This window comes from Podospora bellae-mahoneyi, chromosome 7 (assembly GCF_035222275.1).
Source record: "Podospora bellae-mahoneyi strain CBS 112042 chromosome 7, whole genome shotgun sequence".
Lineage (NCBI taxonomy): Eukaryota > Fungi > Ascomycota > Sordariomycetes > Sordariales > Podosporaceae > Podospora > Podospora bellae-mahoneyi.
In genome coordinates, this window is record NC_085886.1 from 3,243,375 (window position 1) to 3,269,367 (window position 25,993).

Genomic DNA, 25,993 nt, shown 5'->3' on the forward strand with positions numbered 1-25,993 from the left:
CCTAAATGTTGGCGCATTTGTGCTCTAGTACCTCTACATCATCCACCTCTTCTTGACTTCGCATTCAACTTCCCAGTCACACAACCCCCTTGCCTTGCACAACATCAAAATGCCTTCACCACCTCCAAAGATTGCCATCTCTCTGGGAGGCAGCGGCAGCGGCTCTCAAATCAAAAAGCGCACCCGTCCCACCTTCGGCAAACGACACCGCGCCGGCGCAAATGACCAAAACTACGACGATTCCGACTCTGACAATTCCCAGAGCGACAATGGCCGCTCCGGCAGCAAGCGCAACGGTCGCGCCGAGACCGTCCTGACCTATGGCGACGACGAGTTTACTTCTTCCTCATTCAGGTCTCGGAAGGACAGTCACAGGGGCAGCGACAGAGGAAAGGACAGTCGCAGAGACAGGGACGGCCACAGAGAAAGAGAAAGAGAAAGATCCAGAGACAGGGAAAGATCCTCTCACAACCGGTGGCCACGACGCTCCCCCTCTCCCTCCCAAACCACCGATCACCAAGACTCCAAAAAGCCTGTCCAGTGGGGCCTCACCATCAACCCCAAATCCACCAACTCCAGATCCTCCCCCCTCAAGAGAAGCCCCTCTCCGGATCAGGCTTCAAAGCCCCCCAAATCCCTTAACGACGAAGCTCTCGAGTCCCTCCTCGGGGCATCATCTCAGCCCAAGAAGCGCAAGCTCAATCTCGAATCAGAAGACCCAGACCGCGAACCCCAAGCAGAGGACTACGAGGCCGTGCCTATCGACGACTTTGGCGCGGCTTTGCTGCGCAACTTTGGCTGGAACGGCCAAATGCAGGGCAAGGTCAAAGAGGTGAAACGACATGCTGATCTCGCAGGCTTGGGCGCAAGAAACTTGAAAGCAGGCGAGGAGACGGGGACTTGGGACCCGAAGGCGGGAATGCACAAAAAGGATACGAGGCCGGTTCGTCTCAATGATTACCGCAAAGAAGAGGAAAAAAAGCGGCAGCGGCGTGAGGATCAACGCGGGCATAACAGTTACAGACGTGAGCTAGAGCGGGAAAGGGGGGAGGAACGTGAGCGAGCCCGAGACAGATGAAAAAGAACAGGGGCAGTTCCCCGTGGGAACGTCTATAAAATATGTCTAGGTCGGACTTTTGGTCATGATCCTCTTCCAAGTCCCAGGTCACTCATATCATCATCATAATGTATCTCGTTATTGTTTGTATGTCGTAGCTAATACATTCAGCAGGTACATGCTTCTACTGCGTGCTCTTTTGATCCCAGCTCCTCGGCTACATTCCGCCACACGAAAAGAAAAAAGGGTATACTAAATAACACAATCATCCTCAAATACCGAAACGGGCATGTTAAACTTGGTCTCATTACAACAGCTTCGAGGTCCCCCTGGCGCTCTGCCCTCGCCGTCGCACCATGTCTCTTCTCTCACTGCACCAATCATTGAGCCTTGCTCGAAACCGCATGTACTGAAAAAACACTATTCTGCGACGCGGTATTGGTCAACCGAGTGTTCTTCTCGCGATCTAGCTGCTCATATTGAGCAGCCGTGGCATTGTTGAACTGTCTTGCCGAAACACCGTGCTGGAACAAAATATCCAGAGAGCGAGCCGAGAGGCCGTTAGTCTCAGGGATGCGGAACCAAGTGTAGGTAGCACTAATGAGGCAAAGGACTGCGTAGACGAAGCCCGTCCGCGATCCGAGTCCCCAGCCGCCTTCACTAGGCGCGCTCAACATCTTGGGTGTCAAGAAGTGGTTGATCAAGTTGGATCCCAGGTATGCGCCGCGAGCTGCTGAGAGGGTGACAGCGCGGTAGCGAATAGACGGTATTTCAGATACAATTGAGTAGCAGATCGGGCCGACAGTAAGGTCGTACACCATGGTGTAGACGGTCAACACTCCCCCAGCTGCCCATCCCGAGACGTTAGCTGGGGCGTAGGAAGCACCACCGCATGCCACCAGGAGTAACGCCATCACAAGGAGGCCGTAGAAGTAAATGGATCGCCGACCCATGTACGCCATCAACCACCAGGAGGCCAGTGTTCCAAGCAGTCCTGCAGCGGGCAAAGCCATGTTGACAGACAAAGACTGGCTGGCGTCCAACCCGGAATTCTCGAAAAGCTTTGGACCCCATGCAATGATGCTGGAGCCGCACATGGCCTGGATAGTCCACGCAATGCAGGCGATCTCGGTTCTCCGGGCGTCAGAGCCTTTGAGCATGAGCTTGATTCTCTCCCACTTGCCAAGCTGGGCGATCTCAGCGTCCTTCATATGTTCCTGCTGAATGGTGTGCTGCATCAGGGCAAGCTTCTCTTCCGCCATGCTCGGATCTCCTTTGCGAACTAGCTTAACGATCGCCTGCCGGCCACGGGCTATCTCACCCTTTTGGATGTACCAGTATGGAGACTCGGGGGCTAACCAAATACCAATGGCGAGCAGGAATGTGAAGATCCATTGAAGACCGAAAGGGATCCTGAAGGCCCATTCAGTGCGGAAAGCCACCGAGAAGCCCTTGATAGCTCCTGCTGACAGCAGCTGGCCAATAACCCAGCAAAGATTGTTCCACGTAGTTAAGATGGGACGAAGCTGAATAGTGGACACCTCGGAGGCGTAAGCAGGGCTGACGACCTGGAAGACACCCCATGGGATACCCTGGAGGAAGAACCCGACGCACAATATCATGATGTTGGGCGCGAAGAAAGGCATGGCGATGAGAGTGGCTGAGAAAATAAGCATCAGGAGTGTCGTCCACTTGTAACCGAACCATTTGGTACACGGCGTTGTAACAAATATCCCGATGATGGAGCCAATCTGCGCCGTGAGCGGCAGAAGAACCTTCCAAATGTATTCAACCTAGAAACGAAACAACACATTAGTACACACCACATTGGCCAAACCACGGGGGCTTTTCCTAGGAAGCAAGCGACTCTTACCTCATATTTCCCATCGGCTGTTAGAACGCCGTACTTGCGGTTGAAGGGTTCCAGGGTAAAGAGGTATGTCATCAGGGCAAGACCGTAACCCTCCATTATGATGGTTCCGGAAAAGCCGATCGAATACATGATCAAGCGTCTGTCTGCCTTGAGGGCCTCGCCAAAAGTCATCTCTCTTTCACGCTGCTCAGCGGACTCGGCAAGCGTCACATTATAGAGCTCGACTTGGGCTGATTGTTCGGCATCATTGGCGTTTTTGGGCAAGCCACTCCCCAGCCCTGACTTTTGCTTGGACATGGTTGTCGATTGTGGTGTTGCTGTGGGTGTAGACGGTGACAAGTCGCAGGTTGTATGGTATTGGGGCTTTGAAGTGAGGACTCAGCGAAGATAAACGACAGACTGTTTGGTCGAGCGGTACTGAGGTCAAAACTAGGAGCGGGAATAGGAGGGGAGATACAATAGGTAAACGGAGTTGAGGGGAGATAGAACTCAAAGTCAGAGACCGTCCTTTCAAGTTCTGGTGCTGATCAACCGCTGCGGGGGATTGGTTGATGATTCGATTGGGGGTGGCTGTTGGGGAAGGAGCGCGACTTCGTTCTTATACAAGGCCGGCGGCCACAGCAGGGCAGATACAATAACAATGACGATTGGACAGGGCGGAGAAACGGAAGGTTCGAGGGTGTTCTGCTTGGATGACATGAGTGGCCATGTCATGAGGTGCCTGCCGTCTGGTTGAGTCCGGTCAAGCTTGAGACCGGTTTGCCCTTGGGGAACAGATGGTTCCTTCCTTGGGAGTCGCCAGGCCGTGGGGTTAGGTTCTCGGTAACCTGGAACGGGGCCGAAAGGTTCTGCGCACCTGGGAGGCGGTTATTGGCTTCTGCTAAAGACTTCAGACGCGCCGTTGACACTGGCTAAGTAGTGGTGAAAGGGGCTCGGGGTCCAAGGAGGAGTCGGATTTCTCCTTGGGTTCCGCCTTTCTGATGACCGGGCCGAACCTTAGCTACTTAGCTCAGTGCTTCTTTCGACATCACACGACTCACGAGATACATCGTGAAGATCCCTGTCGGTCCTCGTGGGAGCGCCTCTTCAACTTAATTGCCTCATTCCTGGCGCTAGCAACTGTTGGGCTAACTAAAACGGATGCTGAACCGGCCATGAGACTTATGGCCGATAGTTACCAGAACTGAGAATGGCCTCTATATTTTTAGTAACTACGAGTAGGAGTCTCACCAGTGAGAGGTAGGTGTTTACCGTGAAGTGGGCTATTAGTGTGATGAAGATCCAGCACTCTTGGGGCCGTAGTTGCTCTTCAGAGATGCCAGGTATCTTGTGGACGTCAAGAGATGCCCAAGAGGTGGTGACTTTCATAGCAATGGATCATGCGTCACCGTTCCCGGCTTACGGGGTGTCTATCCCTCGACGCCTCTGAACTTAGTTTTCGTCTACTGCGGGTGGCTTTCTGCTAGGTACCATGGTCAGTTCCTTGGTGGCTTAAGTTACCAACTTAAGGTGGTCAGGTGGTGTATTATCCTTTGCCGATTATTTAAAGGCGCGACAATCGCGGTGATACTGGGTAATGGCTTAGAAATATTCCATCTCGGCTCCATGCCGGCTCCTTGTTCGGACAACGGTCAGATAATGGGCTCAGAATTGTGCCAACCGACGCATTTCTGTCCTTTTCAATTTCACAGCTCCCTAAGGCCATGGCCGTTATTATATTACCCAGTAACCACTACACGTTGAGAGTGTTTCTAGGTTTTGGAGCACCCTAGGGCACATGTATAATCCTGGTTCATAGCTCACCTGTTTCCCGTGGGTCTATGGAGTAGCAGGTTTGAAGTATTACTTGAACCATAAGATTTGGTTGACATCTTGTAACGGGAATTTTGATCACTATTCAAGTCCCAACTCAAGCTTGCAAAAGAGACATTTCAGCCACATAAACACAAGACTGTCAACTTGGGACACGTCCAATTCTTAGTTACAGAGTGATCACTACGGTACCTGTTTTGAAACCCATCCAGGGTCGTCCAATATTGAGAGACATTCATGATTGGTTTCCAGATGCTGTTGACATAGATGCCTGCTACTGGATATGAGCAAGGAGGGCCCCAAATGGCTCAAGCAAGCTTTGATCCGAATGTTTGGCGGAACTTCTGTGCGATGTCAGTGTTGCTCTGCTTTCCCTTGCCCATCTAGTGGTGTATCACATGCGAAAGGCTATAAAGAAAACAATTGATTGCACTTTTAATTGGCCAGGGCTGGCACGACATCGATTGGACATGTCAGCAAAGAGCTGATAGTCCATATCCACCTGCTATAAACCATATACACACATAGACAGTTGTAGTTCATGGCACTTATAGCTCATGAACATGTAGTCTAACAGCACATAGTGAAAATCACTGCCGCGAACGTGTAAGGTTCCCAGGTAGGCGCACGGCCTGTCCCAATTGGTGTTTCAGTGCATGCCTCCAAGATGGGATTGTTGAGATTGTTGAGCAGAAGCAGATGACGTGGAGATTTTGATGCACCTCACCTCAACGGGGAACAGACCGCAAGACAGGGTGATGGAAGCAACCTGGTCAAGGTGGTGGAAGCAACCTGGTCAAGGTGGTGGAAGCAACCTGGTCAAGGTGGTGGTGAATTTAAGAAACGGTTACCAAACCGGGGCCGAGAAGCTGAAAATGCTTGTTCGCTCTGGCCAGAGCTTTGGCCAACCAGGATGAAGGAGATGAGCTGGACAGGAGAGGGCTTGATGCCAGGGATGAAAACAAAACAGCTGCGGGCGAGATTGCTGAGATTTGGAGATTTGCTTGCCGTGCCAAGACACAGTGGGAACACCCCAGGAAACACCCCACAGCGTCTGCCAGCTCGCTTCTCACCGCCAAAAGGTCCAGGGGACTGGGGTCTGGTGGACTGGGCACCTCCTTTCTCCTGGCCTGTCAAAAACTACAAACCAAGCTGTACGTGGACAAAGCTCCCAAAACTTCTCTCCCCCTCGAACTTCCTTCCTCCCTCCCTGCCCGCAGAACAGTCACCAGTCCACCCGTCCAACTGCAAGCATTTGGACTCCGGACTGTAACTGTTGCAGTTGTTGCAAACATGTCGAAACCAGACGCTGCCAACGGCAATGGCACCGCCCTCAACTTTAAGTTCGTTGAGACGCCCAAGGCCGGTCCTTTCACCTTTGAGAAGTCGGAGGACTGTGGTGTCCGCACCACCTCGGTGAGTAGTTCTGGAGACCTGTTGGCCTGTTCACCTGATCCAATTGGGGGCCAATTGGCTTGGGATGAACCCAATTCACAGCTATCTAACGTGTACGTATCCGTCTCCAGTACCCGACCATCAAGAATGCCCCTCTGCCCGCCGATGCCGCTGGCACAGATGCCTTCTCCAACGCCGCCCTCTTTTCTCTCCTGATCGGTGTCCCCTGGTACTTCTCATGGAAGGTTGGTGGCGGCCTGAAGACAACCATCTTCTTCGCCCTCATCACCTCCCTGCCCATCATCTCTGGTTTCTGGCTGGCCACCTCGACCCTTGCCCCCCGCAAGAATGAGAAGGCCAAGTTCCCCGGCCGCCCTATCGAGCACTACCTCACCTTCAAGAAGCCCGAGGATAAGGCCAAATATGCTGGCAAGAACAAGATCCCCATGGAGACCTTCCATGAGATGTACTTTGACGGCGAGGTTGACTTCAACGGTGACTGCCTTGAGGTTTTGGAGTACCGCCACGACTGGGCCAGCTTCCGCTTCACTCTCAGCTTGGTCAAGTTCTTCTTCACTGGCATGATTCCCGAGGTCATTATGCACACTCGCTCTCAGGGTATGATTGCTACTATCGGCTTGGTCTTCAGACTTTCGCTAACATGCCTGACCTATCAGATGAGGAGCAGGTCCGTGACCACTACGACCGCGGTGATGACTTTTACGGCTGGTTCCTCGGCCCGCGTATGATCTACACTTCTGGTATCATTGCCGACATCAACAAGGAGGAGTCTTTGGAGCAGCTCCAGGACAACAAGCTTGCTGTTGTTTGCGAAAAGATTGAGCTCAAGAAGGACGAGAAGCTTCTCGACATCGGCTGCGGCTGGGGCACTCTTGCCCGCTTCGCCAGTGTCAACTATGGCGCCAAGACCACCGGTATCACTCTCGGCCGCAACCAGACTGCTTGGGGCAACAAGGCTTTGCGCAATGCTGGCATTCCCGAGGATCAGAGCAAGATTCTGTGCATGGACTACCGTGATATCCCCGTCCCTGAAGGTGGCTACAGCAAGATTACCTGCTTGGAGATGGCCGAGCACGTTGGTGTCCGCCACTTCCACGGTTTCCTCAAGCAGGTTCACAACATGCTCGACGACGATGGTATCTTCTTTTTGCAGATTGCTGGTCTCCGTAAGCACTGGCAGTTTGAGGATCTCATCTGGGGTCTTTTCATGAACAAGTACATCTTCCCCGGCGCCGATGCCTCTACCCCTCTCGGCTGGTTCGTTGACCGCTGCGAGGGCGCTGGCTTCGAGGTCAAGAGCGTTGATACCATTGGTGTTCACTACTCTGGTACTCTCTGGAGATGGTACAGGAACTGGATGGCCAACCAGGACAAGGTTGTTGCCAAGTACGGCAAGAGATGGTTCCGCGTAAGTTTATGACTACTCCTAGCTTCCCGAGTCTGAATGCATCTTGCTAACTTTTGAAATTTTAGATCTGGGAGTTCTTCCTTGCCTACTCTACCATCATCTCTCGCCAGGGTTCCGCCACTTGCTACCAGATCGTTCTCCACAAGAACGACAACGGCTTCCACCGCATCGAGGGCACTCCTTCTCAGCTTGGTCTCCACGGCGCTCTGGCCAATACCAAGGCTGACCTGACCGCCTGGGCTGCTCGTGAGGCTTCCGAGTTTCCCCAGGTGCCTGCCAACTAAGTCGGGTGTGTTGACGGGAGGTAATGACACATCATGACTTTCTTTTTTTGCGGTAGCGATGCGATTAGTGATTGCATTTTCACGTTTCGTTGGTCACTCTTGGTCATCGGCTATCAAAAAGAAACAGGGTTATATAGGGTTTTCCAAAAAGGAGGGGGGGCGATACGTGCGATCGTGTATGATGAAAAAGGGAGTTGATAATCATATAGGGATAGATCATGGGAAATACCCTGGTGGATGGGTTCAGGGGTTTAGGGCTGGCTGGTGTTTTGGATGCTGTATGTAGTATCCGTTGCTGCCGAACAGGTTTTAGACAAAATGGATATTATTACGGCATAGTGTTGTTTTCTGGAGCTCGTGTGACGCATAAGAAGAGTCAGCTTTCAGGTAATGTTGACACCTTGCTCCCCTAAAAGACAAGAACTCCACACTGGTGTTTTGCCACTGATTTCACGACGTGTGGAAAAAGAGGGATGGATATCCTGATTGAGCTGTGCTCGACTGATAGAGGATTCATATGCAATTGAGGGATTCCAAAGACACACACGATATCGAAACTACGATATGAAGTTAAAGGGACTGTGGGGGTCCTGTGTATTCATGTCGAGGGGGGTGCCTGTAATAGGTAGCCTTTGCATTTCCACATAGTAGAGCAGACTTTCTGGTTGTAGTTGTCCCTTCTCCACCAAGTAACTGGTATCATCATCAACCTAGGTATATACAGATATTTTACCACTTTTCCCCCTTTCCTTAACGGATAGGCAGGTTCCCCTTCACTCCTCAAACCCAATCGGCACCAACGCGGCAGCCACATCCCCCACCCCCCTCTCCGTCGCTAAAAGGTTGTACTGGCTCGCCGCGTTTCTCGTGTCTAACACCTCGACCCTCATGCCCATCTCGCCGATCGCCTGTCGCATCTTTGGGCTGATGGGCCTGTTGTATTTACCCACTCCTAGGATCAGGAGATCTATCCCATTCAACCGTTAGCACCTCTCCCTTACTTTTTTCCAGTATGTCTGAGAGACGTACCAGGCCTAGGCCAAACAACACTCAACACCCCCAAACTCTCGGGATCAATCTCCCACTGCCACTTGCTGTTGATCATCTTTTTTCTTGTTCCTTTCCCGTCTTTGCTAAGCCATGGTTTCCACTCAAACGCCTCCCCGCCTATGAGCAAGGCCCCGCTGCCGTTGGTGATTTGCACCCCAGAGTTGAGGGAGAAGCCGTCATGGTGGCAGACGTCGATGGAGGTGGACGGGACGGGGGTGTTGCCTAGCACGTCAAGGCTGGAGAAGTCGGTAGTCGGGGAGGAAGTCGGGACTGGCTCGTTGTTGTGCGCTAGGGGGGCGCCGCCTTTGGAGAGGGTGCGGGAAGGGGAGGAGAAGAAGCAAGCGGCGGATATCCTGGGAGTTGTTGTGAAGGAGCTGAGGAGGGATGGTCTGGAGGTGATGATGCGACGGAGAGTGGTGAGCCGTCGCGCGGGGGCGGAAACGAGTATGGAGGGTGAGAACGTCGCCATTGTGGTCTGTTAAAGTAAGTTTATGACATGCGTATCGATTTGGAGCTGGCGCGGGGTAGTGGTGGTGCTGTTGTACGCTCTGCCGTTGGAGGTTGCAGAGACGTTTTGACTTGGAGGAGCTCTCCTCGATTGGAAATAATTTAGGCGAAACTCGACGTCACTTGCAGGGGTCTTGAAAGCGTGGGTTGGGCAACACAGGAAAAGACACTTTGGCGTTGGAGAAGACGGGAGACAGCTTGCAATCATTGAACATTTTCGATTCCTTTGCCATCTCCCAACGCCCTTTGTCCCGTTCTCCACGAAAGGCACAGATTAATCAGAAACCTCAAAAGACCTTCAAAGTCTCCTCATAACACCAAAAAACATTGGGCGAACTTTGTGCTGAATTCCGTCTCGTCGTCTAGCGGCTCAGCAATGGGGCGCTGAGAACCTCCCGCAGCTATGGGGGAATCACGCAAATACCATATCCCACTACTCCCCATGAAAAAAGCAGCCTGAAATCCATTCCATTTGCGAACCTCATTCCTGAGTCGAAAGCAGCCCTAACAACAGAGACAGCCAAAACCCGGGCTGTACGTGTACGGCATGCAGCCCTTTTCCCGTGAACACCGAAGCAATGAGACCATCAAACTAGCACCGTCCGCCCAGACCTGACCCGAGTAAAAGATTGTCGCATTTATTTCTTCTTGTCGGCGGCGGTCTGCTCCTTCAGCACCTTCTTGACGATCTTCTGCTCCTCAATGAGGAAAGCACGGACGATACGGTCACGGACACAGTTGCCGCATCTTGAGCCACCGTACGCGCGCTGGACGGTCTTCTTGGGCTTAGAGATCTGGGCATACTCCTTGGGGCGGAGGGCGGGGATCTGTAAATCAGTCCTGTCAGTATTTCGTCCGTCTTTGCTACGAAATCCCCTGCAACACAAAACTAATCCGCCCTCAAATTCCCCTTCGTCGGTTTCGTGGGCTGCCGGCGGGCCTCGGGTGGTGTGTTGAAAAGCAAACTGAGGTATGAAGTCGAAATGCAGCACAGGAGTTGCGTTTGTTGGAGATGATCAAGTCGGGGTCTAATCGTTACGGGCGTCGTTCGTCATGCGAAATTTGTACCGAATAATTCAAAAGGTCGATGGAATCGTGGTTTGCCGCTCTACCCAATTTCCCTTTCTCGAACCATTCCTTTTCCCATTTGTGTAGCACTAAAGATTCGAATAAAACTTACACCAGGGAGTTTGATGCCGCAGTCGCCACACTTGGGGGCAGTGCCGCGCTTCTTGATGTGAAGAACACGGAGCTCACCACCGGGAGTCTTGACAACCCGCGTCCGGTTGGACGAGGTGTTGTAGCTGCAAAGAGAAGCTCGAGTCAGCGAAATTATTCTTCCCCGATTTCCAGGTCCACGGTCGGGACAAGACGAATTGATTCGGGGCGACTCACGGGTTCCGGCGACGGTAGGTGACTCTGTTGTTGGCCATTGCTGCGGTGATGTCGCTGTCGTGATGTTTCCGTCGACTCGATCACGGTGTGCTTGGTGGATGAATTTTGAGGGACAGTTTGGAAATTTCTGTGTGGGCGCAAATCCTGGCCCCACCAATTCTCCGGCTTCGAGGGTTGGCAGTTGGCAGCTTGATGCAACGGCTGCCCATGCACTGGCCAAGCCACGAAAGCTGACATAACCGTGTGGCTAGTGCGGGGCTGTCATCTATCTTTTCAGCACCAACAACCACTTGGGCTCAACCTCCAACTTCACTATCATCTCCGTTGCTCACAAGTGAATCGTGGGGAGCTCTAGAAACAAGGCTGAATAACTATTCCCAAAACATGATATTCTTTACTGGACCAGCCAACTCCAAACTCCAATATGGCATATTAAAAACCCGCTTCCATACATGTTATTCCGTCTTCACCCTCTTCCGATCAGGATCACCCCAAAAAGGATCATCCACTGCTCGCCATTGTTTGATGCCCTTGGGATCTCTTTTTTGACTGGCGCTAACTCTGTTCCATATAGCCTTGGTCTCCGGGCTGCCCAAGGCATCGCGGAAGCTGCCCAACTCTTTGGTTGTGGAATCAACAGACTGCATAAAGGCGGCATACATGGCCTCGGCTAGATGTTATGGGTGACTATGGTCAGAATACGAAAAGGAGGGTTGAGCAGGGGTTGGAGGGGGGCATACGGGAGGGTTGTTTGGTATTCAGCGGCTCCAACATGCGCGGAAGCGCCGAGCGAAGCCGTCGAAGCTGTATCCGACGTTAGAATATGCCCCCGGATCACAACGTTGACCAGTGTGCATAACTTGCCTGGAGATGCAGCTGGTTCAAGTGATAGAGTGCATCCTCCAGCTTCTCCTCCTCCTGCTGCGCGCCGTCTTTGGCTGGCTGGGCCTGGGTTGGATGATTGCTGGCCATTTCTGCTATTTCCAGGGTGCCGTCTCTCGTTTCACCGACAGTGATGGATGCAAGGCACAGACCGACGGTGAGTTGAAGCTCTTGAGAGAGCTCACTTTGATGAGTGGTGGGAGCGAGATGAGGGGGCCGCAACGGCTGCAGAGTATTATGTATCCGAAGATGAATATTTACATGAGGCAGGCATTCATCCAGAAACCCCTATCACGGAGCAATCAACCAGAGATGAATCAATGGAAGACTGCGGGGGAGACGATGCAGCATGATTTGCTGCGAGGCTGACAGACCTTACTCATGCTGCCGCTGTTGGCTCGGCTGCTACCAAGAGCCAGCAAAGCTTGGCAAACAAAGCTTTTTGCCTCCCTCTTCAGGGACACGCACAGCACAGGGAGTCTGGCTGTGGCTGAAAATGCATTTGCCTACCTTACTATGGTGGATGGTCCGAGCGCCCTAAAGGAATCGGCCTGGTGGAAGTCCAGCTCTTGCTTCCATTTTCTGTAGAGAAGCAAGCAACCCTTTTGATAAGAAAACTTTCAATATTCAGCTCCATCGCCAGGGAACCCGCGGCTGGCAAGCACAAAAAGTCGCACGTTACGCCGCCGCCACTTGTTGCTGCTTTGTCGCTGGCGGATCGGCAGCCTTGATCAAAACCGGAATACACACGGTGCGTGTCGTGTCTTCATCGCACACATCTCTTCAGCGCTCAGAGCAGGTCGACCAGAACCTGAGAATCTTTTACTGTCCATTTTTCTTCGTACGCACGGTACAGCATCCATCAAAGAGTACGTACCTGCATCTACGCACGCACCTCACACCCGACACCTGACGCGCACCTTTTCGTGGTGGAGGGTCGGGCGCCTTCTTTTTCTCTGCCTCGCAGCTCGCAGCACGCCGCACAGTATTTCCACTGGCTGTTCCACAACGACCGAGGCGGTCCTCCAGAAAATCGTTCCAATCACCATGGAGTCCCAGGGAGCTCCAGGAGCTTCGCAGCAGCCACGGAGCCGCAAGCGCCAGCGCACCTCCAGGGTGCCGGAAGCCGGAAATACTGCCTCTCCAGCACTCACCCCTGTCAGCCAGCTCCCCCAGGGCTGGGGGGCTGCCATGGCAAACAACAACCACCCCCAGGCCGTGCGCAGCCATGTCATTGACACCGTGCCAATTCAGTCCAGCTTCTCGTCACAGCAGCTCGACAGATCCCATGAGCCAGACGGCTTGATGAACAGCTACAGCAACCAACATCATAATGCCCATTCCCAGTACCCCGATCCCCAACCCACCCTCGCCTCCGCCCCGCATCCCGACACGTCTGGTCTGAGCAGCCTGAGCAACCTAGCCGGCGAGCAGCACCAGCATCACGGCCAGCACCAACAACAGCACCCTCAGCACCCTCACCAGCAGCACGCCCACCACCATCACCCTTCCCAGCAGGCGCAACAGCAGCAGCAGCAGCAGCAGTCGCAACAGCAATCCCAACAACAACAACAACAGCCGACCCAGCACCAGCACCAACAGCAGCAGCAGCAGCAGCAGCGCCCTAGTATCAGCGTGAACCCATCGGCGGCCAAGCCTGACAGCCGCGCTCTCTTCCAGCAGCAATACGGCGGTGTTAAGCACACCTGTGGTGATTCCCCTCCCGCAAACGTGGCGAACCCAACCTCCGCCGGTCCTTCCTACTCGAATCTGCCGGTTTGGCACGGCACGCCCACTCCCACCGGCTCGTCGCAACCCGCGCCTCAGCTTGGCTCGGCCTCCTCGATGCCACCGCAGTCGCCGGTACCAGGCATTCCTGGCGGAGGTGGCCTGGGCCCACCTCCAGAAAGCATATATCAGACTTTCGACGAGCTGCTTGCCGCGGTACAGCGCCATGCGAAGGAGCAAGGTTATTCCATTGTGAAGCTACGCGCCAGCAACTACCGCGATGGTAAGCCGACGCGCTACGACCTTGTATGCGATCGCGGCGGAGTCAAGTACAACAGCACGGCCAAGAAGCGCAACCCAAGCACGCGCAAGGTTGATTGCCCATGGCGGGCCAAGGCCGTGTGCGAGGTCAACTTGGGCAATCAGTGGAGGTTCGTTGTCCAGGAGGTCCGGCATAACCATGAGGCGCGTGTTGCTGCGGCTCAACCGGGACAAGAAAACACACCTGTCGCGCAAAGTATCCGCAGCCTCAATCATAAAATCGACCGCATCTCCCATGAGATGAGCCAGGGTTTCAGTCGATTGGAACAGGTCGTTGTGCAGCGCTTGGACAACATGGAGAAGCGATTAGAAGCTCTTGAGACAGGTCGACCATCAATGCTCGGAAACGGCGGTGTACCGTCCATGGGAACACCAAGCATGCCAACTGCTAATATGGGCGGCGGCAATATGGGCAATGCCCCGATGACGAACGGAGGCATGCAGCCGCTTGTGGATAGTAGGATGGGGGCACTGGAAAGCCGCTTGACTCAGATCGAAATGATGGAAGAAGATCCATCACGCCTCTCGCTCATGGTCAACACCTAGGATGGAACAGAGCCAAGTCAAGTGTGCGATCGTTCTGCTACGCCCACAGACCATTAGAAGATGTTGGAAGCAGCCATCTGTGAGTCGGTTAGCATACCAACACATGTCACATGTTCTTCGGAACCACGCGACAAGTCCTACATCAGGACTGTCGCCATGTACTCCTGACCTGATCTAGGTTGTATTTGCCGTCTGCTAGGACGAGCCATAACCAAACGGTCTGAACGGAGGTCGCACCAACATCTGTATCATATCGACGCTGGCACGCAAGGAGTCGGGTGTAGAAGCGCCTGTACTCACTCACCGTTGGAGTAAAAGAGGATGAGAAAAGGCGCTGTGGCATCTTGTCCGTCACATGGCCGACTTATTTCAGTTATATTAGTGTGTAGCAGAAGTTTCTGCTTATTTTCCTTTTGTTCTGTGGCTCTTGGGGATCAACCTGCTTACTCTGGCTTCTCTCGCCCGGGCCAGCATGAGTAAAATGTGTAAATACATTCTGTGGTTTCTGTGGTTTCAGGTGTGCATTTCCTGCTCTTCTCTTTTCTGCGTTTTTAACTATATCCCGGGGAACAGGGTGTGATGAGGCGTCGTGGTTGGGCTTCAGGGGAAGGGCAAGGCATGGGTTGGTTTTGACATGTTTCTTTGCGGCGTTGTGACGACCCTGTGGTTGGGTCTGGGGGTTTATATCTCTACGGCTTCCATACCTTGCATGCCGTCTTCGGTATTTGTGCGCGATTTGCTTTTTTCAGTTTTCTTGGTCTGCTTGGCTAGTGGTTGCCATGCAGACTGTGTGTTTTTTTATTATTTTAAACAACGGAGTACTTGGTATTGTTACTCATTACTCTCCTGTGGGGTGGGGTGGGGTGGGGGGGGAAGGGGAGGACTTATTTGGCTCATCATTATTACAGTTGGGCGATGCCAGGGCGAGAGGTCATCTTGGAGTATATGGGTAGGGCGACACGTCAACTGCGAAGACAACCGACACAAGCAGGACCAAGGCACCCAGCACTGAGATATATTCCCATGTCGATCCGTTGACCACCCAGTTCAGGTTCGACGAGTCTGTCTGAATGGGACGCACCTTTGGGGGTTTGGGACAAGACACAAGCCAGGCAAAGGCCACAAAAGGAGATTGCGAGAGCGAAGTAAATCAGGGGGGCCACCAAACACAAAGACCAACAAACATACAAAAACCATAGTTTGTACGATGGAATAAACCCTTAAGTGTGGTGTATATATCAATATCAAGCACTTGAATGCGAGTTATTATGGGTCTTTTTTACTAATAGTGACTGGAGTGATGTCTTGAGGGCAACGGTCAAGATGTTAAGTGTTCAAGGGAGAAGGAAGGGCACAACAGGTCGGGGGAGGCATTGTTGAAAAGCGCTGACGAAAAAACTCAATTCACATCACCATCCAGGTGTATAAAGCTATGCTATGCGTGCCGTCTCTCATCACCCACCCCCAAACCTTTGGTATCAACAACTCGCCCTTCTTGTATCTAAATGTTGCACACTTCGATCCACCCTACCCCCCTTTCCCCCCTCGCCCTTCTACTCTTCCCTGATAATAATATTTAAGTTTCATTACCACAAGATAAAACGCCTTGTAGACAAAGACAGGGAAAAATCATGACAACAAAAGTAAAATGAAAGAAGCAAGACAGTTGAGTAACAGATAACAAAATAAAGGGAATACGATTTCAAAGAAATAATCAAGTTCTCTACCAAAACCCTCCTCCTCCTCTTCCGCTTCCTCCTAGCCAAAGGTGGGATATCAACAATCAACAATCTCCTCTTTTCACCCCCCCATTCATTCCCTTCAAAAGTTAACATCCCAAAAAAGAACGCCTCTTTCTTCGTGTTGGCTATTTAAAAAGAATCCCATTCCCCTGAAAGTTAACAAAAAGAAAAGAAAAAATCTTATGCAAAAAGAAAAAGGAACATGTGGTGGGAATATGCTGATGAGAATATGTTCATATACGTGTTGTTGTAAGCGAAGGAAGAGCAGCAAGCAGCAAAGCAGAAAGACAAGATATTTTGCTTTTTGTGGTGTAGAATTTTTGTGCCATCATCGTTCCATTCATTACTTCGTATTTTTAGAGGGGCTGGGTGGGTGTAAGGGGGGGGGGGCTCAGTTGCCGGGGTATATAAAATACGAATAATTTCGAATATCCAAGAAACAAACAAAACAAAAAAAGATTCTGCGTGTCGCGAACAAGAGTTGTATGTATTATTGCAGTTCAACCCAGACCTGGCAAATGGTTAGCATGACTGTGAAAAGGTTGTTGAGGGTAAAAAAGAAGAAAAAAAAACATACCTCCATCTTCCCCGTCTCCGACCTCGCCTTCCTGGCATTCTGCCTCACACCGCTCATCACCATCTCCAGATCATCCTGGTCCACCATCGTGATCAGCTCGGGCGAGTCCTCGTCCTTGAACTTGATCAAGAACTGGCCCCTGGGCGGGATGTTGAACTTCTCCCTGATCTTGGCCGCAAAGTCGGGGAACTCGACCGCCGGCCCGACCATGATGTACCGCACGTCGTTGGCGTGCACCTTGACCCTGATCGTCCTCAGCGCGTCCCTCCTCGAGGACCCCCGCTTGGATCCCCCAGAGACAGAACCGGGACCTGGCCTCCTGGGCGCCATCATCTCAAAGTCGCCTTCGTCAAAGGAGCCGTCGTCGTAGTCGCTGCCTTCTTCGTCTTCTTCCTCGATGTAGCGGTCGCGTGGCTGGTTGCCGCCGCGGTTGCTCCGTTGGGAGCGGCTGTTTCTGGAGCCGCCGCCGCCTTGGTACATGTCGTAGAGGTCGTCGTTGTACGTGTCCTCTTCTTCTTCTCTTCTTCTCCTGGAGGAGGGGGGATCGCGCTGGGAGTAGCCGCGGGATGGGGGGGCAGCGGCCGAGGCGGAGCGGCTTGGCCGGCGCTGCTGTTCGCGTGGTCCCTCGTCTGGGGAGGCCTTTTCGTAGCGGTCGCTTGGGCGGGACTTTTCAAGGTTGAGGCGGCTGGGGACGGGCTTGGGTCCGTTGCGGACCGAGGCGGCGCGGCTTGGTTGCGCTGGCTTGTCGTTCTCGGGTGGTGGGGTGGGAGGGAAGACGTTGCGGCTGTTTGGTGGTTCGGATTGCTGTCTTCTAGACTGGAGGCCTGGTTTGACTAGGTTGCTGGCGGCGAAGGAGAGGGCTTCTTGTGGCCTGTCGTCCTTGACCTCGATTGGACCGGTCTGTTTTGGCTTGTGTGTTAGTGTCTGGGAGTGACATGGTGCTGGAGAAGGGAACACATACAGATTGCTTCATTTCAGCACCGGCAAATCCGGTAAAGGCATTGGCTCTGTCCGAGGCAGCAACTAATCTGGCCTTCCCGAGGTAGTCCTTTTGCTGCAAATTTCGCACCTTGGCCTCATTGGGCCTGTAGACAACACCAACAGGAATCGAGAACACTGTATAGCCCTGCAAAAACAATGTTAGACACAAAACACCAGTACAGCTGAAACAGATCCTGATCTCACCTTCGCCTCATCTCTGATGGCATCGTTGATTACATTGTGGTCCTCCACCACCTTCTCCTTGACGGCATACTGCAAATCTTGCATACCAGCTTCCATTTGCTCCAGGTAGATGTAGCAGAGACCACGGTTGAACAAGACCTCGCAAGAGTAGAGCTTGAAGATCAACCCGAGCTGCCCATAGTCGATCAGCGTGTTGCCGCGGAGGTAAAGAAGTGTGTCATTGAAATTCGCCAAGGCCTCCTCGAAATCACCCAGCAAAAAGTTGGAAACACCTTGTTGAAAGTAAGCGACGGCGAGGTACTGGTCGAGTTTGACAGCGCGTTGGTAGCATTCGACCTGTGGTGTTTTGTATTAGCATCTATTGTTTTTGATGGGGGTTTCCCCCCCTGAACCAAAGAGAACAGAGAAAAGGTTGTTGGGGGGGGGGGCAACATACAGCTTGCTCGTGCTGGCCGAGTGTCGCATTGATCACGCCCATGTTGAACAGAATCTTGGAGGTATCCGAGATCCTCTCAAAGGCCTGGAGGGCTTCGTCGAACTCATTGTTGTCGTAGTACTTGAGGGCCTCGACCCAAGTTTCTATTTCCTATAGTCGGGCGTATAAGCTGAGCTGTTCTCCACACAACCTGAGCGCGTCCGCAGCTGGGATGTCGTCTTACCTGTTTTAAAGACATGGCTGCTCTGGTATGGAAGCTGCAAAGAAAGGGCTATCAAAGCCGGTTTGACCTTGCGACACTCGAGAGAAGCCGTCGTTCGGAAATAGTTTTTCGGTATGCGAATGTTGCTGAAACCTGGGCGGTTGTGCGTCGGGCGGTCGACGGACGTTGAGGGGTTGTGTGGCTATTAAAGCGTAGGATTTGGGCAGGCAAAGAGACGGAGAGGGACAGGGGTCGGATGCACTAGCTCGGGCTGGCGGCAACCAGGGGGGGGGGGGTTGGCTGCTCGAGTCAAGCCCAGCCAGCGTCTGGTCTTCCGTCTTTCTTTTTGTTGTTGTAATTCCAAAAAGCCCGAGTTCGTTGATGAATCCAGCCTTTAATATCTCTACCGTCCCGGTATAATTATGACCCCGATAACAACCTGTGACCCGATAGCAGAAGAGTTGTTGACAGCTAGCGGCCACTTGGCGTGTGATAAGTCTGCTGTTCTGCTTTTTCTCCTCACAAGACGACCCAAGATGCTACGGGTGACAAAAAAAGAGAGGGGGACTCCTCCGCTGAGACTGTCCTGCAGCTTATTGGTGTTGCTGTCGTCCCACTTTCTCTGTCTCTCGTCTTCGTGTTCCTTCACCCTACTGCGGTGTGTGTTCGTCGGAGGGTGTTCCTTGTAATCTATGATCGTGGAGCCGTCAATCTAGACTGCGGCGCGTGCAGCCCTCGGTATGTCGGTTGTGCGAATGGGGTTCTCTTCCCTACTGAGCTAGCTCTGTTCCTGGCGATCGTGTCGATATAGTTATAGTGGATGCAGCAGGCCATGTGCTACCAACGACAACTGCCACAGCGTATAGGCGTCGAATCCAGACTCTCGGGTCGGGAGAAGCGAGTGGTAGGCCGGCGGCGAGCGAGGATTAGGATGCTGACGGTGATTATTAAGGAAAAGTATTAATTACGTTAGATAGTTCAAACTGGCATACCAAGAGCCAGAAAGATGCAAAGGTTGAGGAAAAGAATAGGAGCAAGGTGGGAATGACGGGGAAAAGAGCGATCGATATTCGGCCTGAATTGGACAGCAGCCAGCACCGGCGAGCAGGTACAGGGCGGGTAGGGCCTCTTTTTCGGACACCGTCCGCCAGAAGCGAGGAATCAATTCGTGGGCTTGTTTGGAGACGGCCAAACTAGGGGAGCTGATCATGCAGGCCCTCCGAGAAACTTGGCTTGCCAGGTTCGGGCTGGCTTTACAAAACGTGAATGAGGCCTGGCTTGTGGAGGAGGTTTCTGAAGCCCACTGTTACAGACGACAGGGTTACCCCTCTCAACCTTCGAGCACTGTCTCTCCCCTGTGGAGCTATCATCCCAGGGGGCACTGGTCGAGGGGCACGCAAGGAGAAACATCCGAGACTGGTCGAAAGAAGGAATAGGGGCAGGGGAAATGTCTTGTTTGGGATTGCCCAATTCTTTGGATACACGGGATGATTTTACGTCCCGTCTGTAGTGAAAATCCTGAGGCTCTCCCTGTCCGATCCCTCCGGCGATAGGGCCTAAAGAGGGCCCGGTGGTGGGAACAGGAACAAACGAATATACCAGTCTGCATTGGCAGGATGGTCCATCGAACGTTTTCATCAGTGTCGTCGAACCACCTCCGGAAGCGTCCTGCTATCGCTGGAAGACTCCAAGTGAAGGTGCAGAGCATGGTGCCAGGGATCGAACGGTCCCCTGTCGAGGCTCACCGGATTGGCAGGGTGCGGAACGTCACTGGCGGCGGCGCCATTTGCAGCCATGCGTCAAGGTCACTGTGCCGGGGCCGCTTCTTCAGCTCCCGACGATGCCTGTCATCCGGCCCATGGTCTGCTCTCACTGAATGTCATCCAGTATCAGTATCAGACATGGCGAACATAAGACTGGCCTCGGAATGCCTCATGGGATGAAAGATGGCTGGGATATCAAGCAACACAACGACAGCTCAGCCATCCGATATCTGTCACCAGGCGTGGGTGTCCTTTTGGCCGTCTATGACCGGCAAATAGGAGCTTTCCCGGGACGGGAGGCAGAATGCAATGACTACCTCTCTTGAAATTGTGCATGAGAAAAAAGCTCGTGAACCAGTCGTCGAGAGTCTTGGCTGGGCGGTTGACTGTGTCTGTGAGACTCTTAGGGGTCAATGCAATGCCATTGTCTGTCACAGAGTCTTTGGCACCCCTGCGAATCACAGGTTGGCGTCCCTCATGCACCAAGTGTTCCAGAGCACCCTGGACGACCGTTGATTGGGCCAGCCCCACACCAACGCAACCCCTGCGTTGCAGGGCGGTTAATTCAACCTCCACACTCTACACTCGGCCCCCCACACAACTCTCAACTTCATCTTGAATCTTGAAGACCGAACACCGCTGTGTAACACTCCAACCAGTCACTCACTCAATTCTGGCTGGCTGGAAATCCCTTGAAGACTGTATACAGAACACGATCTGTATGTCGGCTTACCGATCCAAAGACCTGCCCTATGATCGTAGAGCCCGATACTCCCTCGACAGCAAGTATCATGTGTTCAATCAAGCCGTTGCCGGCTCCTAAGGGCACGCTTCCTCCGACAGTTGGATATCGTGTTGCAATAAGCGCTTTGGGAATACATCTGATGAATCGACCTTTGCCATCTTCATGCCAGTTTTAGTGGTGGTGCTATCACACGGCCAACATCGAGCCTTTCTCAGTCGATATTCTATTCTTGATACCAAGAACCTGCACAAGTCTGCTTGAACAGCAAGAGTTGTGACCATGTGCTGGTGACATATGCACAACTCGGCTCTGTGATAGTGACGGTGACGTACACAATGATGGACGGCCCTCCAATGGTGCCATCGCAGGTTTAATTATGGTGTCGTTCACGGCTGGGCGCGGGAGGGTCATCTCATCTCGTTCGCTGTGTGCGAATCAAAGCTCAAGAGGCTCTGGAGTCGAAGCCGGGGACAGAACGCTAACGAATCCGTACCAAGCACTCGGTTACCACGCCATGTGGAGGTAACGGAGAAAACCAGCGGCCACTCAGGTGCGGTTGCGTTGAGAAGGGAGATGGTGAGGCCGAAAAGGGACCAGGACGCCGGCAGTGGAGCAGGATACAGTGTCAGACACAACCCAAAGACAATTTCAAATAGAAGATTGCGAAAAAGAAGGGCCGGAAGCATGTACTAGATGCCGGTGATAATTTGTGTGACCTCAACAACTCCTTTCCCAGCATGTGGTGTGGGTTGTGTTGTACTTCGTGCTCGCTATGATGTTGGAGATGGATCTGATGGGCTGTCGTCTCTGGCAGTGATCACTAACAATTTTTCGCAGTTCAAAATTCTCGGCCCCTCCCGTCTTTGCTGCCGATCAACAGGGTCCGAGCGCAAAGAACTGTGGATCCTCCCAGGATGGCACTGAACATTGCTGAACAGGCGAAACTCGCTTCAACTTCAGGTTCCCGGCAGTTCAACTTCACATCTGATGTTTGGTCGCAACCCACAGACTTTTTTCTTCTCTTTCCGTCCAGCTTTCAAGTGCGCGATATCACATAAGAATATTTTTATCTTTTCCCACGTCATCAAGCTTCCATTCACCTTAAGTTCTGGATAGGTATTTCCATCAGTTTTATTCCATCAGTCACCCAGGGGCACAGATCTCCAGTTGCAGGTCGGCGGCTGTATGGACAGCTGCAATGGAGACCCACGTCGTGGACAAAAGAATTGGCACTGCAAAAGTAAGGTACCACATACTATATTTTCCCATGCCTTAAAAGAAGCTCAATAGGCCTCAAAAGATAGTTAATAGGCTTTGAAATATAGTGAGAGGCCTATTTGCTTTTTACAAGGGCGTAGGTTGACAATGATTACACGCTTTACCAGCTTCCAGTACCAGTCATTTCGTCCACGACGTGAGACCTAGACTGCCGGCTGCTGTGGTATTCGACCTGACACTCAAAGGGGGTGGTACTATCGTCGACCATATGCACTCCTCCTATAGGTGCCCCAAATCCAGGCAACTGTTGAAACTCCCTGCTACAGAGCATACCTTAGGAGTTGTTTGCACTTGGCTACACACAAGGATTCCTTCTCGGTTTTTTGGCCCTATCTCACCTCCCCCCTTCTCCGTCTCATGTTTTTTGACACACTCTCTCTTTCGGCTTCCGGCGGCGTGGGGGCTGGCCTTCGGGACCAATCCCGTCGACCCAGCAGGTGTGTGTTTCCTCTCGTGCATGATCTACGTTAAGAGAGTCCGAACATCCTCCCGGTGATCCTACCACCCTTCCACACACGCACACACAATAATCCTGAGATTTCACAAGGAAAGAAAACCAGAAGGGGGAAGGAGACGATCACCCTCCTATGGTTCTGTCTAGATGCGGAGGGTAAGCCCGCGCGCATGGGAAAATCGACACAATCCCATTGTATCACCATGGGAATTTTGCGTGTTTGATGAAACCAGGCCGCCTCCTTGTGGCGGCCACCTCAAGTCTCACCACTATCGCCTATCAACCCTGACTTGTCTTTATCCAGCCTCCAGGACCAGAAGAGACGACATTCGTCATAGCAAAGGATCCCCATTTTCGTTCAAAAAGTAAGCTTAATTGTTTTACAACAAGATCCATATCTCTTGGCAGAAATATCACTCCCCCCCCCCTTTCGAAACAAGCCCCCCTCCTTCCCATCCAAGGGCCTTCTCAATCACAGCATCCCTTTTGATACCTCATCCTTCCTTTCCTCCCACAAGGTCTTCCCCGTGCAGGAGCAAACAGTCTTATCATTATCCCAAATTCCGGCACTCCTCGCAATGATCCCAACCACGGTGTTCTCATCATTGGTCAGGGGCTTCCCCTCGTCGCTCTCGTCATTGGGCGAGATAACCAGAGCGTGGCCGATGACCTCCCACACCTGGAAGGGGTGGTTGAGGAAGACGGTTCCCCGTCCGTCTGATCCTATCTCTACCGTACCCAGGATTCCACGAGGGGTGGTAGGTTTTGTTTCGCTGTCAGCAGTTGACGTGGTGGTGGTCCCGCTCCAGATGGGGCCCGCAGAGGTGACCCCGTCCTGGAGGTTTCCATAGGCGCGGATGGTGGCCCGGTATTTTCCTGGTGAGAGGCCGCGGATGGTGAGGTCGACGACTGTTTCTGTAGGGCTTACTTGGACCATCCTGGCGAGGCCGCGGACAAGGCGTTGGTTGATCCAGCTGCCGGCTGGCTTGCTGGCTGAGGCGGAGGCGGCGGCTTCTTGGACGGAGCGGCGGTAGTAGGTTTCTAGGATGCTTACTGCCGCACCTGGAAAGATGTGCGTGTGAGAAACTTGAGGCGGGGAGGGATAGGTATGAGAAGAAAGGGGGGGGCTTACTGTTTGAAGCTCCTGATCCGCGGAGGATGGCATCACGTCCGGTAGCTTGAATGGCATCGACGATGGCTGATGGTGGTGCTATGCAGAGGGAGAATGTGTGAGTTTTCTGATTTGAGGACACGGTTTAAGAAGGGACTCACCGGTTCCTTCAATTGTCACCAGCTGCTCCTTGACGTCTGGTTCAACCTTTGTGATGCCGCATACTTTGAACAGGGCTTGCGAAATGTCTTTGGCGCAACTTTCACAATGCATGGGCACTGCGAAGAGAGTCTGAAGAGCCAGATATTGTGGTTAGCCTTGTTCCTGAGTGAGGTAAAGGCAAGCCCTAGAAGATCCAATGATCTCAACTTGGCAGTCTGAGACGTACCTGAAAAGGGGTTGTAATGGCCATTTTTAAAGAAGATGCGGTTGCCGCTGAGACTATTGGTGAGTTGGGACTTTTATTTCCTGGGAATATTGGCGACTGGGATCGCTGCCGTTGCTGTTGTTGCAGATGGAGAAGCTGCCGTCGATATGTGTATGTGCCTGCAGATGCTAAGAGGGCGATGCCACTGAGACTGTATGCAATGGGTTTTGTGAAGCTGAATTTGGGGATAGGAGGCATCAACCAGCCAACCAACTAACAAGCCTTGATTCAGACAGATGGACGAGATGACTCGATGAGGAAGATGTTCGTTGGATAGAAGCAATGTCAACTTCTGCTTGATGATAGAATATGAGAATGTGGAGATATTACGGTCAAATGGATCTAACGTGAATCTTTCAGGGACTTGCTTTGAAATCCAACTTTTCTCTTAAATAATAATTCCGTTATGTCTTCGCCGCCTTCCATCAGCTCATCGATCGCGGGGCAGTTTCAAGGCTCACCAACCGCGGGGCAGTAGGCGGCATGGGTTCCAGCTGTTTCTGGGGATCCACCTTTGGCTTTTTCTTAACCGTTGTAGCCCGTGCACACGCATTTCCACGCCTCTCGGTATGCTCGGCAAAAGGTCACCACTCACCGACGGTGAGGAAGCTGGACAATTTTTTGGGCCCCATTGACCAGACCCTGCCGACAATCGCGACTCCAACCAGCTCAATTGACACCCCTCCCGCCAAACTCACCTCCGCCATATTTTGATACCCCTTTCGGAAAGAGAGGTTTCAATTGAGACCAAAAAGGTGGTTCCCGTTTCTTGGTGCGACAGTTAATGAGGGACTCGTTCCCAGGGGCTTGATTGCTTCACTTTTCTCAAAGAACCCCAACACAAACCCGCCACAATGTCTCAAACTATAGGCTCTGTAATGCTGCCCCCCCCCGCTTGAGTATTCTTGAGCTTCAGACTAACATCGCTGCCTTTCCACAGACCCGCCTTGCCTACTCAAGAGTATGGCACCACATCTCCGCCTCGGCCCCCCACCTAACCCTCTCAACCGTCAAGTCCCCCCCGGAAGCCGTCACCCCCCCCTCGCTCGGCCGTCTCGCCTCCCGTATCGCCATGATCCTCATGGGCAAGCACAAGCCCATCTGGGACCCCTCCACTGACTGCGGTGACTACGTCGTCGTCACCAACTGCGCGGCGCTGTACACCACCGGTCACAAGAAGTGGAGGAAGACATACTACCGCCACAACACCAGACCGGGTTCGCTGAGGACGATTACGATGGATGTGCTTATGGATAAGTTTGGCGGTGCCGAGGTGTTGAGGAAGGCGGTTAGTGGCATGCTGCCCAAGAACAGGTTGAGGGACAAGAGGCTGGCGAGGTTGAAGGCTTTCGAGGGGGATGCCCATCCGTATAAGGAGAATATTATCAGGTTTGGGGGAAAGAAGGTTGGCCAGACTGGGTGGGAGGATATTGTGAAGGCGGTTAGGGAGGGTGATAAGGCTACGATCCCGTCATGAAGGGGTTAAGGCGCGGTGATGGGTTGTAACTATAGAGTATAAAATCATGGAATGGAACTGAGTTTGGTATACGTGACGTTGAAGGCTACTGATGGCTGGTTTTTCAGAAATTCAGATATCTGTATTTGCACGGTATGGGATTACCAGGGGGGTAAAGCTGAGATTATGGGTGGTCAAAATCCTGTCTGTACATACATTATTTTGGGTTTGAATGTAGTTCTTGGAAACCATAACTGCTCGGGATCCCAATTCATATGTTTCTGAAGTGGTGCTTGGTTTTAGCTGAGACACAAGAATAAACTATCAAATGGAGAATG

The 25,993-nt window shown here is 52.6% G+C and overlaps 11 protein-coding genes across 11 annotated transcripts; 5 read left to right on the plus strand and 6 right to left on the minus strand.

Moving 5' to 3' along the window:
• Positions 1-109: 109 nt before the first annotated feature.
• Positions 110-1,578, plus strand: QC761_711240 (uncharacterized protein; the record flags this gene model as incomplete). Its single annotated transcript, XM_062882674.1, has 2 exons — positions 110-1,055; positions 1,232-1,578. 2 exons carry the CDS (start codon positions 110-112, stop codon positions 1,258-1,260), a joined length of 975 nt encoding a protein of 324 aa, XP_062728740.1. The 3' UTR covers positions 1,261-1,578.
• Positions 1,124-3,797, minus strand: QC761_711250 (uncharacterized protein). The gene is made up of 2 exons (XM_062882675.1): positions 2,931-3,797; positions 1,124-2,850 (listed from the first exon to the last, which is right to left on the minus strand). The coding sequence occupies exons 1-2, from the start codon at positions 3,225-3,227 to the stop codon at positions 1,438-1,440; spliced, it is 1,710 nt and encodes a 569-aa protein (XP_062728741.1). The 5' UTR covers positions 3,228-3,797; the 3' UTR covers positions 1,124-1,437.
• A 1,912-nt stretch (positions 3,798-5,709) lies between these two features.
• Positions 5,710-7,850, plus strand: MT2 (Sphingolipid C9-methyltransferase 2; the record flags this gene model as incomplete). Its single annotated transcript, XM_062882676.1, has 4 exons — positions 5,710-6,158; positions 6,269-6,755; positions 6,815-7,566; positions 7,632-7,850. The coding sequence occupies exons 1-4, from the start codon at positions 6,036-6,038 to the stop codon at positions 7,848-7,850; spliced, it is 1,581 nt and encodes a 526-aa protein (XP_062728742.1). The 5' UTR covers positions 5,710-6,035.
• Positions 7,851-8,436: 586 nt separating this feature from the next.
• Positions 8,437-9,369, minus strand: QC761_0111680 (uncharacterized protein; the record flags this gene model as incomplete). The annotated part of the gene is made up of 2 exons (XM_062873224.1): positions 8,437-8,817; positions 8,880-9,369. 2 exons carry the CDS (start codon positions 9,367-9,369, stop codon positions 8,624-8,626), a joined length of 684 nt encoding a protein of 227 aa, XP_062728743.1. The 3' UTR covers positions 8,437-8,623.
• On the plus strand, positions 9,020-10,879 carry QC761_0111690 (uncharacterized protein; the record flags this gene model as incomplete). Its single annotated transcript, XM_062873225.1, has 2 exons — positions 9,020-9,373; positions 9,928-10,879. 2 exons carry the CDS (start codon positions 9,020-9,022, stop codon positions 10,021-10,023), a joined length of 450 nt encoding a protein of 149 aa, XP_062728744.1. The 3' UTR covers positions 10,024-10,879.
• Positions 10,046-10,840, minus strand: RPL34B (60S ribosomal protein L34B; the record flags this gene model as incomplete). The annotated part of the gene is made up of 3 exons (XM_062882677.1): positions 10,046-10,234; positions 10,588-10,711; positions 10,803-10,840. The coding sequence occupies 3 exons, from the start codon at positions 10,838-10,840 to the stop codon at positions 10,046-10,048; spliced, it is 351 nt and encodes a 116-aa protein (XP_062728745.1).
• A 378-nt stretch (positions 10,880-11,257) lies between the features above and the next one.
• QC761_711285 (uncharacterized protein) lies at positions 11,258-11,774 on the minus strand (the record flags this gene model as incomplete). Its single annotated transcript, XM_062882678.1, has 3 exons — positions 11,258-11,472; positions 11,575-11,606; positions 11,641-11,774. The coding sequence occupies 3 exons, from the start codon at positions 11,772-11,774 to the stop codon at positions 11,258-11,260; spliced, it is 381 nt and encodes a 126-aa protein (XP_062728746.1).
• A 957-nt stretch (positions 11,775-12,731) lies between these two features.
• On the plus strand, positions 12,732-14,279 carry QC761_711290 (uncharacterized protein; the record flags this gene model as incomplete). The annotated part of the gene is made up of 1 exon (XM_062882679.1): positions 12,732-14,279. The coding sequence occupies one exon, from the start codon at positions 12,732-12,734 to the stop codon at positions 14,277-14,279; it is 1,548 nt and encodes a 515-aa protein (XP_062728747.1).
• A 1,553-nt stretch (positions 14,280-15,832) lies between these two features.
• QC761_711300 (uncharacterized protein) lies at positions 15,833-20,547 on the minus strand. Its single transcript, XM_062882680.1, has 6 exons — positions 18,443-20,547; positions 18,220-18,369; positions 17,784-18,119; positions 17,560-17,724; positions 16,599-17,498; positions 15,833-16,532 (listed from the first exon to the last, which is right to left on the minus strand). Exons 1-6 carry the CDS (start codon positions 18,455-18,457, stop codon positions 16,512-16,514), a joined length of 1,587 nt encoding a protein of 528 aa, XP_062728748.1. The 5' UTR covers positions 18,458-20,547; the 3' UTR covers positions 15,833-16,511.
• A 2,323-nt stretch (positions 20,548-22,870) lies between these two features.
• CCS1 (copper chaperone) lies at positions 22,871-24,652 on the minus strand. Its single transcript, XM_062882681.1, has 4 exons — positions 24,161-24,652; positions 23,934-24,063; positions 23,794-23,871; positions 22,871-23,723 (listed from the first exon to the last, which is right to left on the minus strand). Exons 1-4 carry the CDS (start codon positions 24,395-24,397, stop codon positions 23,134-23,136), a joined length of 1,035 nt encoding a protein of 344 aa, XP_062728749.1. The 5' UTR covers positions 24,398-24,652; the 3' UTR covers positions 22,871-23,133.
• Positions 24,639-25,836, plus strand: MRPL23 (54S ribosomal protein L23, mitochondrial). Its single transcript, XM_062882682.1, has 2 exons — positions 24,639-25,074; positions 25,140-25,836. The coding sequence occupies exons 1-2, from the start codon at positions 25,054-25,056 to the stop codon at positions 25,674-25,676; spliced, it is 558 nt and encodes a 185-aa protein (XP_062728750.1). The 5' UTR covers positions 24,639-25,053; the 3' UTR covers positions 25,677-25,836.
• The last annotated feature ends 157 nt before the right edge of the window (positions 25,837-25,993 follow it).

Coding starts and splice junctions, on each gene's coding strand:
- CCS1 (XM_062882681.1), bottom strand. CDS start 24,397: ATGCCTCCTATCCCCAAATTCAGCTTCACAAAACCCATTGCATACAGT. Junction 24,064..24,160: donor CCATTACAACCCCTTTTCAG/GTACGTCTCAGA, acceptor CTGGCTCTTCAG/ACTCTCTTCGCAGTGCCCAT. Junction 23,872..23,933: donor GGTGACAATTGAAGGAACCG/GTGAGTCCCTTC, acceptor CCCTCTGCATAG/CACCACCATCAGCCATCGTC.
- QC761_711250 (XM_062882675.1), bottom strand. CDS start 3,227: ATGTCCAAGCAAAAGTCAGGGCTGGGGAGTGGCTTGCCCAAAAACGCC. Junction 2,851..2,930: donor CAGCCGATGGGAAATATGAG/GTAAGAGTCGCT, acceptor TTTCGTTTCTAG/GTTGAATACATTTGGAAGGT.
- MRPL23 (XM_062882682.1), top strand. CDS start 25,054: ATGTCTCAAACTATAGGCTCT. Junction 25,075..25,139: donor TGTCTCAAACTATAGGCTCT/GTAATGCTGCCC, acceptor GCCTTTCCACAG/ACCCGCCTTGCCTACTCAAG.
- QC761_711300 (XM_062882680.1), bottom strand. Junction 17,499..17,559: donor GTGCTGAAATGAAGCAATCT/GTATGTGTTCCC, acceptor AAGCCAAAACAG/ACCGGTCCAATCGAGGTCAA. Junction 16,533..16,598: donor CGGAGACGGGGAAGATGGAG/GTATGTTTTTTT, acceptor ACCATTTGCCAG/GTCTGGGTTGAACTGCAATA.